Source organism: Neolamprologus brichardi, chromosome 16 (assembly GCF_056152115.1).
Source record: "Neolamprologus brichardi isolate AB-2024 chromosome 16, ASM5615211v1, whole genome shotgun sequence".
In the NCBI taxonomy this organism is placed as follows: Eukaryota; Metazoa; Chordata; class Actinopteri; order Cichliformes; family Cichlidae; genus Neolamprologus; species Neolamprologus brichardi.
Window position 1 is genome coordinate 20,109,390 of NC_142119.1, and position 14,752 is coordinate 20,124,141.

General features: G+C 38.6%; 1 protein-coding gene across 2 annotated transcripts; it reads right to left on the bottom strand.

The window, feature by feature from the left end:
- Nucleotides 1-4,502: 4,502 nt before the first annotated feature.
- LOC102787148 (coxsackievirus and adenovirus receptor-like) lies at nucleotides 4,503-8,336 on the bottom strand. 2 transcript variants are annotated; one of them, XM_006788243.3, is made up of 7 exons: nucleotides 8,291-8,336; nucleotides 7,847-8,013; nucleotides 7,048-7,261; nucleotides 6,776-6,940; nucleotides 6,544-6,660; nucleotides 5,540-5,663; nucleotides 4,503-5,413 (listed from the first exon to the last, which is right to left on the bottom strand). In XM_006788243.3, exons 1-7 carry the CDS (start codon nucleotides 8,334-8,336, stop codon nucleotides 4,711-4,713), a joined length of 1,536 nt encoding a protein of 511 aa, XP_006788306.2. In that variant the 3' UTR covers nucleotides 4,503-4,710. The 2 variants fall into 2 exon arrangements, with proteins under 2 accessions (XP_006788306.2, XP_087686061.1); XM_087829935.1 differs by lacking the exon at nucleotides 8,291-8,336 and having other exon boundaries at nucleotides 7,847-8,089.
- Between the last annotated feature and the right edge of the window lie 6,416 nt (nucleotides 8,337-14,752).

The window sequence follows — 14,752 nt, forward strand, 5'->3', positions numbered from 1 at the left end:
TGTTTCTTTCTCTCTGATTGTGTAATAAAAGTATGAACATGTATTTATAAGTTACACTTGTGTTTGAATCCTGCAGCTTATCACACATTTGATTTGCATGTGTGACAACTGCAAGTGTCCAGAGTGAGGACAGACTGAGGGACCCACTGCTGCACATCATCTGTGAGGCTTTGCACCCCTGATGATCCACCAGGACAAACTCAGCAGTGTGTGAGGAAGAGGAGGAGGAAGAGCCAGCAGCAGCTGATAGATGGAGAGAATAGACAGACTGTTCCCTGTTTGTGAAGGACTGCTAGAAAAGTTTAGAATAACTAATTGTCTGTCCTGAATCAGTCTTATTAGGTAATGTTCAAATAATTTGATCATTCCAGTGTTTTCAGTGTGGGAGAAAGTACTCAGGGTCTTCAAGTTACACACTATGAAAGGCAGCAACAGGTTTAATGTTCAGAAACCTAAAGTATGTATCAGCAGCAGAATGGACCTAAAAATAAATGTTTGTTTCAGTTCTATGAAGCTTTGAGTATTTTGGATCAGTAGTACTGCTGTGTTTGTTGCATCATATTGCTGTAATTGTTTATATGCTTTATATATTCTGAGGTAAGTTGATCTATAGTGTTACATCATATTCTATAAGGATGTTATGTGTTTGTATACTTTGTGCCCAGTTTAACCCATTTAGCAGAAGTCAGCCTGTTTAAGGCTCTGATATCTATTCTGTATGACTTAAAGCAGTTATGACATGGTATGATATTCTCACCCAATAAAGGAATATTTAATATATCAGTCTACTCTTCATTCCATCAGAAACAGTTATCACAGCTCGTACATTTTCTTCTTCCACACATATATAAGCATTGAGCCAAATTTAGTAATGCCAAAAAATTAAATGAACAATATTTGTCTCTTATATATAATACATCTATATATACACTGTCAAAGATACTTGTCTTTAAGTGAAGATTTAAGGTGATAGGAAATATAAATAAATGCAACTTGAATCTTTACTGAAGCTCAGTGTTTGGCACAGAATTCATGTTCACTGCTGTAATAACTAATAATGATTAATATAATATTGGCCATATTATATTTACATTACCAAAGTGAGATGACTTTAGTCTCATGAACAACATTAGCTAATTGTTATTTACTAGCTAATCTTAAATGACTGTTCAGTACAGAAATGAAGCCCAACAATCATGTTTTACAGTCCTGTGGTCTCAGCCTCAGATACTTATCAAATCACACAAAGCTCACGTAGAAACAAATGTACAAAATATGTTCTCCTTCATTTCTGTCAAACAAAGCTGTATGAAACGTTTCCAGCTGTTAGTATCATGATTGCTAGGCAACCTGGGCAGCGCGACGGAGGCTAGACCGTCCCATCTCACAAGCCTACAAGCCCCGCACTTCCGGCCGCAGCGATCTTTGAGTACGCGGCCCTTGAGGACCGTTAAGGCTGCGTACTTTAAGGCTGCAGACCCTGAATTGGGAAACAGTCCCTGAATTGGGATACAGCCATACATACATGTTTTTGTTCGTGCAACTGGTCCGTCCGATTATTGTCTCCCCAGAAACATTTCCGTTGTCTTTTTTCCTATTTCCGTTGTGTTGTGTGTGCTTTTGCAGCGTTTTTCTTTTTGCAGCGTTTTTCTTTTTGCAGCATTTTTCTTTTTGCAGCATTTTTCTTTTTGCAGCGTTTTTCTTTTTGCAAGTGTTTTCTGAAGTTGCAGTCCGTTTGGCCTCTCAGGGCCACCGTATATTTCTTCTTCTTCCTGCAAACTTCCACAACAGCAGTGTTGCCAACTTAGCGACTTTGTCGCTATATTTAGCGAGTTTTCAGACCCCCTAGCGACTTTTCTGGAGGGGAGATATGGATATTGTTTATTAATTTATTTGTTTATTTATTTGTTTATTTATTAATCAAAATACTGATCACGGCAGATGACGGCAAAATGCAAATGCATCCAGGACAGAAATAATCACAAAAAGTCCAAAGAATGAGAATTATGTCGCTGGCAACACCGTTAGACCCACCATAGAAATCACTTGGTTTCTTTAGCCCAACAAAGGCAGATGAAGCAATAAAACGACTCAATTTTGAATGCGTCAATACAATAGGGTCTAGAGAGTCACATTCATCTCCAGCATCACAGGATGCTGTTGCTGAAAGACCTGGTCAGTATTTTTGCTTTGGTTTAAAATAGCTTTTATAGCTATGAGCTATTATGTGTACACGCAAAGCCTTGAGAAATAAACCTTTTTTTTAACCAACTACTCGGCAGGGCCGAACATATGCAATAAGGAAGTACACAATATCAATGTTTTATATGTATACTTGATTTTATTTAGTGTTGCATAAACACATGTAATATTAAGATGCACAAGCTCAATTTGTGAACAAAAAAAGCCATCCCACAGTATATAGTTTGCTAATGATTTTATTTTCTGACGTAATGCAAGAGTTGAGCAAAACAGTCGAATCACAATTTTTGGTTTTATATAACACCATAAAACAGCCTTTTTAGTTTAAAATAATGAACAAGAAGAAACAACAAATTAGTAATTTTTGTTTAAAAAAAATAGCTAACAGCATACACTTTCATCTCAAGCATAAAAAGAAGCTGAACTGAAAAATACAAAAACAACAAATTTTGCATTGTGAAAAAAAAGTAAAAAAATGCACAAACTGACCAATAATGGCAGTAAATGTATCAATAACAACAAACTAACATTTATGATAAACTTTTTGTGAAAATTAACACTAATACATTAGTTATATATGCCATGTTCACAGCAAATCAATGTCCTTCAAGAAAATCTGATCATGTGATGGTGTATTACAGCAAAGCCGTGTAAAACAAACTTACTGAAATTTGTTCGGTCACGGAGTTAGCAATAAGGTCTAAAGTTCCAGTTAATACAGAAAACTATCCATCCATTCGCTTCCGCTTATCCTTTTCAGGGTCGCGGGGGGCGCTGGAGCCTATCCATAGGGCGAGAGGCGGGGTACACCCTGGACAGGTCGCCAGTCCCTGTGTGTTAGCAGGGCTAACACACAGGGACAGACAACCATTCGCACTGTCATTCACTCGCACATTCACACCTAGTGGCAATTTGGATTATCCAATTAACCTATGCCCACAAGCTGCATGTCTTAGGACGGTGGGAGGAAGCCGGAGTACCCGGAGGGAACCCACGCAAACACGGGGAGAACATGCAAACTCCACACAGAAAGACCCCGGCCTGATGGTGGAATTGAACTCAGGACCTTCTTGCTGTGCGGCAACAGTGCTAACCACCGTGCCACCGTGCTGCCCGGAGTTAGCAATAAGGTCTAAAGTTCCAGTTAATACAGAAAACTAATGGAATCAAATTATGTTTTTTTTTTCTTTTGTGTTTTTTACAGCCTGCTAGTAACAAAGTGCCCAAAGATGCAATTTCAAATTGGCTCTTTGCTAAGTTGCCTGCAGCCAACACACTGGGGCGGCTGTTGTTCAGATGATGGAATTAGTCATCTACTGATTAGAAGGACAATGGATCGATACCTGACTCTTCCCGACTCTTTCAGTTGCCTCTGATGTATCCATTGGAATTTGACTAACTATGGGTGAATGTTAGAAATCGCTGTTTCTAACATTCATGAATGTGTGTTAATGAAACTTGTAGTAAAAAAGCACTTGCTCCGATGAGTAGAAAGGCGTTAAACAATGCATTTATAATTTTCCCTTTGGATTAATCTGTGAGTTAGGTGATTTTTGTTGGCCTAGTATATTGTTGCGAAGTTTGAAGATGATCCATAAAAAAAGATTATATCTTTACAACTTTGGCAATAGACTGCTAACAAGGAGACAAACAGACAAGCGAACTCGATTACATACTCTCTCCCTTCAGGGGGAGAACAAGGGGTGATTCAAGACTTTTGCGCAGTTTTGTAGCAATCAAAATTCAACTTAATGACTTCCATCAGTGTAATGTATGTTGAGTTGGCTCAAATACCTATGGTGGTAGCACGTACAAACTTTAAAAAGCAGTACAAACTCCTAAACACAACGGAAGTGCTCCAAGACGCTAGGGGCAGTGTTGAGCTTGATTTGCAAAATAAACGGCAAGTTTGTTGCCACATGGAGTTGAATAGGATAAACACCTGCAAAAATAGAACAACCACGCTTTACAGGAAAGGTAATGTGCAAACTGTTGTTCGTTTGATTTCTTTTTAATTACTATGAATGCTTGGTTTATGGTGGAGTCAAATCTGACGTTAGCTAGCAGTCAGTGTGCTTTGCTCATAGAGAAGCTCAACACTGCCCCTAGCGTCCTGGAGCACTTCCGTTGTGTTTTGGAGTTTGCGTTTTGGAGTTTCCACATTCTTTGGGATTTGTAAGTGCTTCGGACTTTGCACGTGTTTTGTGAGCTTTCCAGGTTGCTATTTCTATTTTCTCATGATGCATTCAATTCAGTTTTATTTTATTGAAATAGCACCAAATCACAACAACAGTCTTCTCAAGGCGCTTAACAATGTAGGGTAAAGACCTTACAATAATACAGAGAAAATCCAACAATCAGATTACCCCCTATGAAAAAGGACTTTGGCGACAGTGGGAAGGAAAAACTCCCTTTTAATAGGAAGAAACCAGCTGGGGCTGAGGGGAGGGAGACAAGGCAAAAGACATTAATTCATTTTGCAGGTTTCACTTAAGCAGTAAAAGATTTTTACTGGTTTCTGTCACTGTAATCAAGTCGATCTCGGCTACCACCATAGCGATCACCGCGGTCATCTCGACTGTAATCGTCAAGGCGATCTCGGCTACCGCGATAATAGTCACGGCGATCATCAAGGCGATCACGACTTCCACCATAGCGTACACGTTGATCATCAAGGCGATCCCGGCTACCACCATAACGTTCGCGGTGATCATCAAGGCGATCCCGGCTACCACCATAACGATCGCGTTGATCATCGAGGCGATCTCGACTACCACCGTAACGATCACGTTGATCCTCGAGGCGATCTCTACTACCACCGTAACGATCGCGCTGATCATCGAGGCGATCTCTACTACCACCGTAACGATCACGTTGATCCTCGAGGCGATCTCTACTACCACCGTAACGTTCGCGTTGATCATCAAGACGATCCCGGTTACCACCATAATGGTCACGCTGGTCGTCCTGGTACCGGTGAAAGTCTATATCACTGCCCTTGTCTTCATGCCTTTCTTTGCTGCTATTGTAACTGTACTGATCATCTGCAAACTTCTGCACAACTTCTTCAACTCTGGAAATTTTTTGAGGTGCCACATTGTTATCCTCATTCTGGCTGGCCTGTTTTTTCTCGCTGTTTGACTTGTCGTCCGAGTATGGTTCTTCACCTTCGGCAGCATCTTGGTCATAATACCTCATTTCTTCGGGGGAACTAGGAGACAAACACATGAAGGAGCTGGATGGTTGATTGACTGAGATACTTTCAATATTTGTTTTAATCTAAAATTGTTTAAAACAATTTACAATGACAGAAAAATCCAGAACACACAGTACGTACCCTTCAGGATATTTATTCTTCTTGCTCCTTCTCCGACAAAGACAGAAGATGAGAATTCCCACCACCAGGAGCCCTGCGAGGACTCCTCCTATTATAGCTGCTGTGGACCCAATTTTCATGCTGGCTGGAGAAAAAAGTAAGTTAATATAGTTAAGTCAGGGTTAAACCTTTCATCCGGGGTTTAAAGCTTAACTTTGAGCTATTTCTGATTGTCAAGTTATGTTTTGGAGAAGGTGAATTTCAATTTGCAATTATTGAAATTATTATGTCAGGCAATTTAAATCACATGGTCATGGTAAAATAATAAAATGATGACCAATATGTCAATATGGCAGCAGTCCTCAGACAAGCTGCTTCTTTTTATAATGTAATGAGAACTCTGCACTCACTGTGATAGCTTGTCAACCACAACTTGTTAGCCAATGAACGTACCCCAAAAAAACTAAGACTCTTTGAAACTAAGACTGGACAGTTTACAAAATGGCTCAATGTTTTCTTTAATATGATCCAAAATGAGTGACCGAGACCATAAACACATCAGAAAAGTGTTTACAAAGCTGCTTTCTCATACCTCTATAGGACCTGAAGATTTTTATTAACCACAGCTATTGCCCCCTGGTGGCCATTAAAAAGAATGCAGGCTTAAAGCACTTACATTTTTGTTTCATTTATTTTGTCATATATCAGCATTTCGGGGTTAGTATCTCGCAATTTCAGCTAACTAGGTATCATGAAATTCTGACTTATTTATTTCTGTTCGAATTATATGTGTCTGAATTTTGAGGTAATAACCAAAAATGTCAACTCAGCTCTACATAACAATCCCCAGCCCCCACACTCCCATATTCAGAAGGTAAATACTACATTTGCAACTAAGATGTCATCTTGGTATCTACAATGAGTTTGTAAGAAACATTGTTCCAAAACAGTCAACTGTTGCGGCTGGTGTAAATGAAGAAAAGTTGAAACTGCAAAACTGAATTAAAAGAAGTTGGAATGCTCACCAGGCATCACAGCCAAAGTAAAGTTGCAGCTGGCAGAACCAATTCGATTTTGTGATGTGCAAATATAGTACCCAGATGTCTCCCTTGTTATATTGAAGAGAGATAGGACTCCATCCTCTGAAACATAATGACAAAGATTAGCTGAAACAGTGCCAAGTAATGCCTTTTTTTCCAATCTGCTGTATTTACACAGAGCACTTGAAAGTGACATATTGCTAGTAGAAGAGCATACTTTGCGTTGCTTTAGGTGGAAATTGTCTGGGACTGTTGTCGACGCTAAAGCTCTTCCAGCCGTAGGTGGGTGCTGGGGATGCCTCCTCAGACAAACAGGTGAGTGTAACATTTTGAAAATATTCTGCACTTCCCTGAAGCTTGCAGATTGGTGGAGAGGGAGGGACTACAAGATAAAAACAGTTAGCATAAACAACAGTTTTGATTTTACATCATTTCTGAGATTGTATTTTGGAGTGTAAGAGGCTAATCTATCAGTTTGCTAATTCTCACCCAGGACCACAAGGGAGGTGGTGGTACTTGTTGTTCCATCATCGTCACCATATATAAGGACACTGCACTGGAAATGGCGGTTTTCCTGCATGGTGAGCTGTGTTAAATGCAGTGTGCTCACTCGAGTGTTAGGGTCAACGTCCAAGGATGCTCTGCCTTCATAAGCTGGGGAAATTTCAACCGGTTTGCCATACCATGCAGTAGCCACACGTATCTTGAGAAAAATAAAAACAAGCATAAGATATCTGCTTAGTTTAATTATGGAAGTAATATTTGTAAATATTACAAGACAGAGTGGGTTATATGCAGAACAGCCCGTAAAGCCCTTTACGGCATGCAAATGAGGCATATGTATGATTTTATTCTATACAGGTAAAACACACTGTTTTAGGAACAACCTGGAACTAGAAACTACCAGCTTGGGCAAATAAAAGCTGTATGTAGACTTAATCCTGTTTCTGGGTTATCTGATAGGTGAAGGAGTAGTTTGTACACATGAAACCATACATGAGTCATTCACCTGTTCGTTATCCACTGGGACAAAATCATTACAATATGAGTAGGAAGGAACCATTTTACATTCAAGCAAAGTGTAGAACACACTTTTCTTTTCATAGAAATTCTATTTTATTAAAACTGTAACTGTCTGTTTTAAGACTATAGCACATTTAATACTATATGCTATATTATATTATATATTAATACTATAATCCCAAAACAGCCTGAAATCTTGAGTAAAATCAGTAAGGGTCTACATAAACATATATTTAGTATTTAGTGCAGTAATTTTCCTTCTTACCATTGGGTCTCCAGTAATTTCTGGGAAGACTTCCCATGTGAGTATATAGTCGGTCAAAGAGGGATTTGCAGGGACCCAGGAGCAGGTCAAGTCAATGCTGCCTCCTTTTTCAGCCTCATATTCATTTTTTGGAATGGACACCTGAATACTCTTGCAGCAGGACAGCACTGGAATAAAAAGGAATGACCAGTGTCTTTTAGTTTCTTGTGCTTCTTTAATGATCACTTTAAAAACTAGTTTCATGAATATGACCAACTCAAACTTTTACGTTTATTTCAAGGCAGCTGTCGAAAAGAAAAATCTGAATGTCTCCTTTGAGTAAAACAATATCCTGTTCCAGGTGAGTAGCAAGAAGTTGGGTTAATGATTAACACGGGCGACAATACCATAAAGGTGTGGCAATGGTTTTCACAGAAGCAAAAAAACATAAAGCATAAAGCGTACCTGTGAGTATCAGAAACAGCTTTGCCCATACAAGCTGCCTGTCCATCGTCGATTATAAAAGAGAATTTTTAAAAATCCAGAAAAACGTTAAAAAAATTTGAAAGTTTATGCTTTCAGTCCAAGAGCGAGAACCCGCCTAACCTTCACGGTGAACTCCCTGGTGTAAAGAAGTTGACTCTTCCAGGTAATAAATTAGCAGCTACAAGTCACATGTCACCTCTGCTCCAATCACTGATCTGTTTCGCTTTTGATTAAACCTAGAAACTAGAGCTGAAAGTGATAAGCAGGGAATACACATGAAAAAGAGCTTATATTCAATTTAACATACAGACAGATGGACAGATGTAAACAAAACAACAGAAAACAACAAAAGACTTCATGTGTCTCTCTCAAGTGTTTCAGTATTATTAACTTACAAAACTGGATGGATTTTGAAATTTTGACCTTCCTGGAAAGCGAGATTGTCTGTCAGCAGCTGCTGTTGTGCTCAGTTTGACCTGCAGGATGCAGTGTTGTATTAAAAATTTTATAACAAGCATTATCCAGCAGCTACTCTAGCACACCCAACATAAAAAGCAAATGAATGTAATTGAACAAATAATTAACCTCTTTTTGTATTGGCTGAAGCTGAAGCTGTTTGAAAAAGAAATTACTGTATGAGCCACTTGTGCAGGGAGGAAGAAGTGACCTTCGCTATAATACAGTGTGCTCGGTCAGAGGCTTTGTGGCATTCAGACGCAGCCCTTGATGATGCAGACCTACAGACTGATGAAGTCTTAAAGTATTCAGCCTTTCTTATGTGTGAGGTTGAAAGCTTTAACCACTGAGGTTTAGCTTTAGTCATTTCATGTGTGAGAGAATCTAATAGTTCCTACAAAAAGTTGATTCTGTTCACCCGGATGTAACGTTTTCAGTGGGAGAAGTATTTCATCAAACATCCAAGTGACTTTTTCACTCTCAGCTGACTTCAGGTTTCCTCAACCTTATAAACAGTACATTTCATAACAACTCACAGTAGGACCACTGGAGGAACAACAGGCTGTGAGGTCAGTTTTATGCTCATAATTCTGCAAATTTTCATGACCACTGATTAGTGACCATTGATCAATGGCCACCTATCAATGACCACTGATCAATGGTCATGAGTACCATTCACAGAGAGTCAGGGAATTTCTGCAATCACAGCATTGTAAGATGGTGAAAGATGAACTCTTAGGGCCCTCCTCAATTCAGAGAAGGTCTTTCAGTTTTTACATAAATGGCCTCCTTGACTCCCTGCTGAAACCAGCATTCCTCCCTGCTTGGCCTAATGAGTTAGCTCTTCTATGTTGTGCTATCTGCTTAGCCAGAGGTTGTTTGGTTTCAGTTTGCTTAGGTACAGTGGTCGGACCATGAGCCCTGCAGGTTGCCACATTTATTTTCTCATGATACATTCAATTCAGTTCAATTCAATTTTATTTACATAGCACAAAATCACATCAACAGTTACCTCAAGGTGCTTAATATTGTAAGAGGAAGACCCAACAATAATACAGAGAAAATCCCAACAATAATATAAGCCCCTATGAAAAAAACACTCTGCAGCAGTGGGAAAGAAAAAAGTTTTAACAGGAAGAATCCTGTGGCACAAGCAGGCTCAGGTAGGACGGGACAAATAATAAACTAATTTCCATGATTTAATAATTTATTCTGAATTGTTCTATAAAATTAATAATGCTAAATTAATTTTGTCCAAATTCTCCATGTAATGCCGGCCGCTGCTACACAGCATTCTCATGTTCATAATTAGTGTTTTGAATGTACCATCACTTTCATATTTACATAAGTGTTAAAATGACCCTGACTTTATTCTGCAAATTTATTTTAACAGGCTGCTTGCAAACAAGTCTTATATGAAAAGGGGCACGGCTGAATTTGAAGTTGTCATGCTGCCCACGGAAAAATGTTTTATCATCTGATTATGCTACTACTTACTTTTCCAACTTTCTGTTGTTCCCATCCTGGCTTTTTGAGATCTGTTGCTGCCATTTCATTTAAAATTAGCTGATATATTTAATGTTTTCTATGTTGTATTAAAATAAATAAAATATGGGTTTGCGATTGCATTCTCTGCATTCTGTTTTTTTAAAAAATTTCATCTACATGTTACCATTTCAGGCATTTAATGTACAATTGAAAGGTATGCGACATGTTTTCCACTTGCAACATCTGGCTTTTGCAACATTTTAAACAGAATTATTTGGACACCTGTATTATTGAATGTGGCTCTATAGTGTAGTGCATTACACAATGACTTTGCAAGCACAAAGGTATCTGGTTCAGTTCTAGTCAGAGACACAAATCTTCCTTGGGGTTACGCCAGGAAGGGTGTCCAGTGGAAAACTCATGCTGTGACAAGGGAATAAGTGAAAGTAGCTTTATTCGGACACCTTTTGACTATATTAATAAAACTGAACTGAATTGAACCAGCTGAAATGGGAATTGTAACAGCCCAGCCATCATGCCAGAATGTTTTATTTTCATTTACACTTTTACGCTGTCCAACAATATTAGGATTTAGATACCAAACTATGAATACTATTTGAATGTACTGAACATTTAATTAAATTCCTACATGTTGTAATATCAGTAAATTAAAAATGCACACAAAAATGTGCAGAGCATGTCAATTGAGAACTATGATTATTACTGTGCATCCACTCTGTTACCGTGCAAAACAGTGACACGGGTCGTCAGTAACACAGACGATGGGGTTTTTTTTGTTTTTTTTAAAGTGTATCTACCATATCAGATATGATCACTTTATTCTGGAAACAAATGCAACAGAGTGGACATTTTACACTTTACTAACTCTGTGAACGATTCTGAAATATGGAAGGTTGAGCAAAGACTGATACTTACTCTGGCTCTTGCAGATCTCCCTTCAATAATATTTTACTACTTCCTGTGAGTTATATGACTAGATGAACAGTTAACTAACCTGATCAGAAAGACTTCTGTAAGAGTAACAGGAGGGATGGATAGGAGTTCATGGATATGACCTATTTTTAAAAAAATTGAAACATCCTGGTTTGTATTGATAGCAACAATAGTTGTTGGTATAGAATATTATAAACAAGGAAATTGTAATGGAAATTGTCTTAATTTTATAACATATTGATAACTAAAACTGAACAAACATGTTTAATTAAAAATCAGAGGGATTATTATAAAAAAATATTTTGGATACATATAATTGTGTTATATGGTAGACGAGGGTTGATAAGTATTGACTAGTACTGAAACAAAATGCACTAGATTCTCTCATTAGAAGGTCACAAAATACTAGGAATGACCCATTTACTTCTATTAGTGAACATTTTCCTGCTGGTGCTGTTTGACGGTTTAATAGGAGTCAGAATAAATTAAGTATAAAATACTCAAGTAAAGTCGAAATCTAGTTGTGAACAATAAAACAAACTGAAAGAATGAGGGTAAATAAATCCAGAGCAAAAACTTTCCAAGACAAATAAGGTATTATTTCTCAGTAGGTAAATTATTTATTTTTCTGTTACTGATTAATTGTCACGGTTCTTGGTCAGTTTGACCCAGTATTTTGAGTTGTTATGTTTTGGTTTATTTCTGAATGATGGATTATTCTTGTTGCCCGTTCCCTGATTACCACCCTGTGTATATAGCCCTGTGTTCCCTGTCGCGTCGTACCCTCAGAATTATGCCTGTGTGTTTCAGTTGTCGGTGTCATTGTTCAGTTAATGTTTTTGTTTGATGCCAGCAATAAAGCTGTGGTTTTCAGTTACATTTCCGTCTCTGAGTCCTGCACTTGGATCCACATCTCCACCTGCCCGCACACAGAGCCCTGACATTAATCAGCTGAAACAAAATGTTTTTTCAGAGCTGCCTATATACATATGCTAGCGGTGTCAAACATGCGGCTCGGGGGCCAGAATCGGCCCAGCAAAGGCTGCACTCCAGTCCACTGGACAGGTTTGGAAAATGTGAAGGAGTGCAAAGATTTTTTTTTACAGGTCCTCACATTGATTAAGTCTCCTGCCATTAAAATTAATACTACTCCAAAGTAATTAAGTACCAGATAAACAGTTACAATAATTTGGTTTTTTACAGTGAGTTCACAGAAAAAAGGACAATCAGCACGTAGCATGAGCATATGACAAGCATAACACTAACCCACTTTAACCCATTTTAAAAAACTGAAAGTACAAGTTTTTCAGATTTGTCACCACTTTGCCGAGGTTTGGAGGAAGAGCCAAACTGTCACTCCCAGAACAGAGGGAATTGGTTATGATGTTCAGGAACCACCCAAGAAGCACCGAGGCTCAAACCTGCCATAAACTGGAAAATTCCGGAACACCAGATTCACTGTCCATTGTGAAGCAAGTGGTACAAAATCACGAACTGAGACCAAGAAAGAAGCCCCTGCTCCAAAATCAGCACCTTCAAGCTCAGCTGAAGTTTGCAGCTGCCCACATGGAAATGCCTTCTTGAGAAATGTTTTATGGTCAGATGAGGCAAAGATTGAGCTACTTGGCTACAATAACAAGAGGTATGTTTGAAGGAATATGAATGAGGCTTTCCAACTTTGTTTCAAACTGTAGCATCATGATGTGGGACTGTTTTGCTCTCAGTCATACTGGCACGGTGCACAAAGCGGATGGAATAATTAAGTATATGAAGTAAGCAGCTAGACAATTTAAACTTGGGACATGGTTGGGTAAAAAAAACAACAGGTCAGTGACCTCAAACGCACTGGATCTGGAATGGATCTTGGAACGGCCTTCAAACTGCCCTGTAGAATTTTCAGGTATTTGTAGTTTACTTGAGTAATTTTGCTTCCGGGTAACTTTTTACTTTTACTGTCTGAATTTTTAAATAAATATCTGTACTTTCTATTCCCTACATTTTCAAAACAGGCAAAGTTAGCACAACACCGTCCATAAGATGCAGTTGTAGGCCTTCAACATTGAGCTAGCCCCACAAAAGAGTAGCTAGAAGAACATAAAGGGAGTGATGCTTTTTAAGTGGCAGGCCATTTTAAATGCAGCGTTTCTATCAGCTCAACAAACATAATTAAACACACAAACTGTGTCTACAGTTTGTCACACAGTGTGTTGCTAGCTTAACGGTCCAGCTGCTGTTATTCACAGGAAGTGGAAAAAATGAGACCTAACTTCACTCCATGATGGAGAAAGAAAGAGGAAGAAAGGAGGTCATATTAAAGGCAAGGACTGCTCAGTGGTAAATGTAAAGCTTACATGTAAGTCCTCATGTTTTAAAATTAGATAGTGGGTCTCTACGTGTGACATGTTTTTTTCATGTACTGAAACGTGCTGCACAACAACCTGTTGCATACTAACTGTGCTATTTAAAGACTGCATGAGAAGACTCTGCAGATTAGTGCAGGATAAACAGGTTAGTTTGCAGTACTGTGGTTATTCACAGTAAAGGACTGTGTGTGACCGGAGGACAGTGGCTGTGGTTTCATGGTCAGAGTTAGATCACATCAAGTGTAGCAGAGATGTTGCTTAGATTCATTTACTGAATCCCACCTTCATACCAACCTTATAGTGTCTCATGGAGGACTTGTGAAACATCTGCTTACATTTTGTTGAATTCAGGTGAGGGTGTCTTGATGCATGCTCAATCATCCAGGTAAGTAAATCTCCAAACGTTGATTCTGTTCATCTGGACGTAGCGTTTTCAGTGGGAGAAATGTTTCGTCACTCATCCAAGTGACTTCTTCAGTCTCAGCTGACTGCAGGTTTCCCCAACCTTATAAACAGTGCATTTGCATAATGACTGAAACTTAGCACCACTGAAGAAACAATGGGCTGGGAGGTCAGTTCCTTCATCTTAATTAGAGAATTTGCATAATTCAAGTGAGCACAGTAAACCTCAGAGCAGCACAGGTCAGCTGATCACAGCCTGTACACAAAGAAAATCTGCTGCAGCTCTCGATAGAAATTATTCTGAGTTGTGAGTCACTAAAGCCACTAAAACTGATTTTAGAGTTTTCCACCTGCTGAATGCCACTTTAACATCGCCCCCCTCCCCATTTTCCTGGTCAGAGGCAAAATCACCCTCCACAATGTAGGCAACAGAAAATAGAGCTATTTTTTATTTTTATTTTTTTCTCTTCTCATGTTTTACTTAACTGATTCATGTGTAGTGCCTTTGTTATAATTGAATTCAGACTGAAATAAAGTTTGTTTCCTATATACTAATATCATTTAATTATGACGTGTTCAGTGAGCTTTGCACAAAAATAGCTGGTGGAAATTAACTTTCTTACTTTGAGTACACTTCACTTGAGTAAAGAAGTTGCTTCATTACTTTTACTGGGGTATTTTTTTTTAACACTAGTATCTGTACTACTTAAGAAGACCTTAAAATTATTAAATATATGTGGGCTATGCTTAAAAGCCAGGTCCGTGCCAGGAAACCAAT

Excerpts from the sequence above, each read along its gene's own strand:
- LOC102787148 (XM_087829935.1), bottom strand. The coding sequence starts at position 8,089 with ATGAAACTAGTTTTTAAAGTGATCATTAAAGAAGCACAAGAAACTAAA. Across the intron at positions 7,262-7,846 it reads AAATTACTGGAGACCCAATG|ATACGTGTGGCTACTGCATG; the intron begins GTAAGAAGGAAA and ends ATTTTTCTCAAG. Across the intron at positions 6,941-7,047 it reads CACCTCCCTTGTGGTCCTGG|TCCCTCCCTCTCCACCAATC; the intron begins GTGAGAATTAGC and ends TTTATCTTGTAG.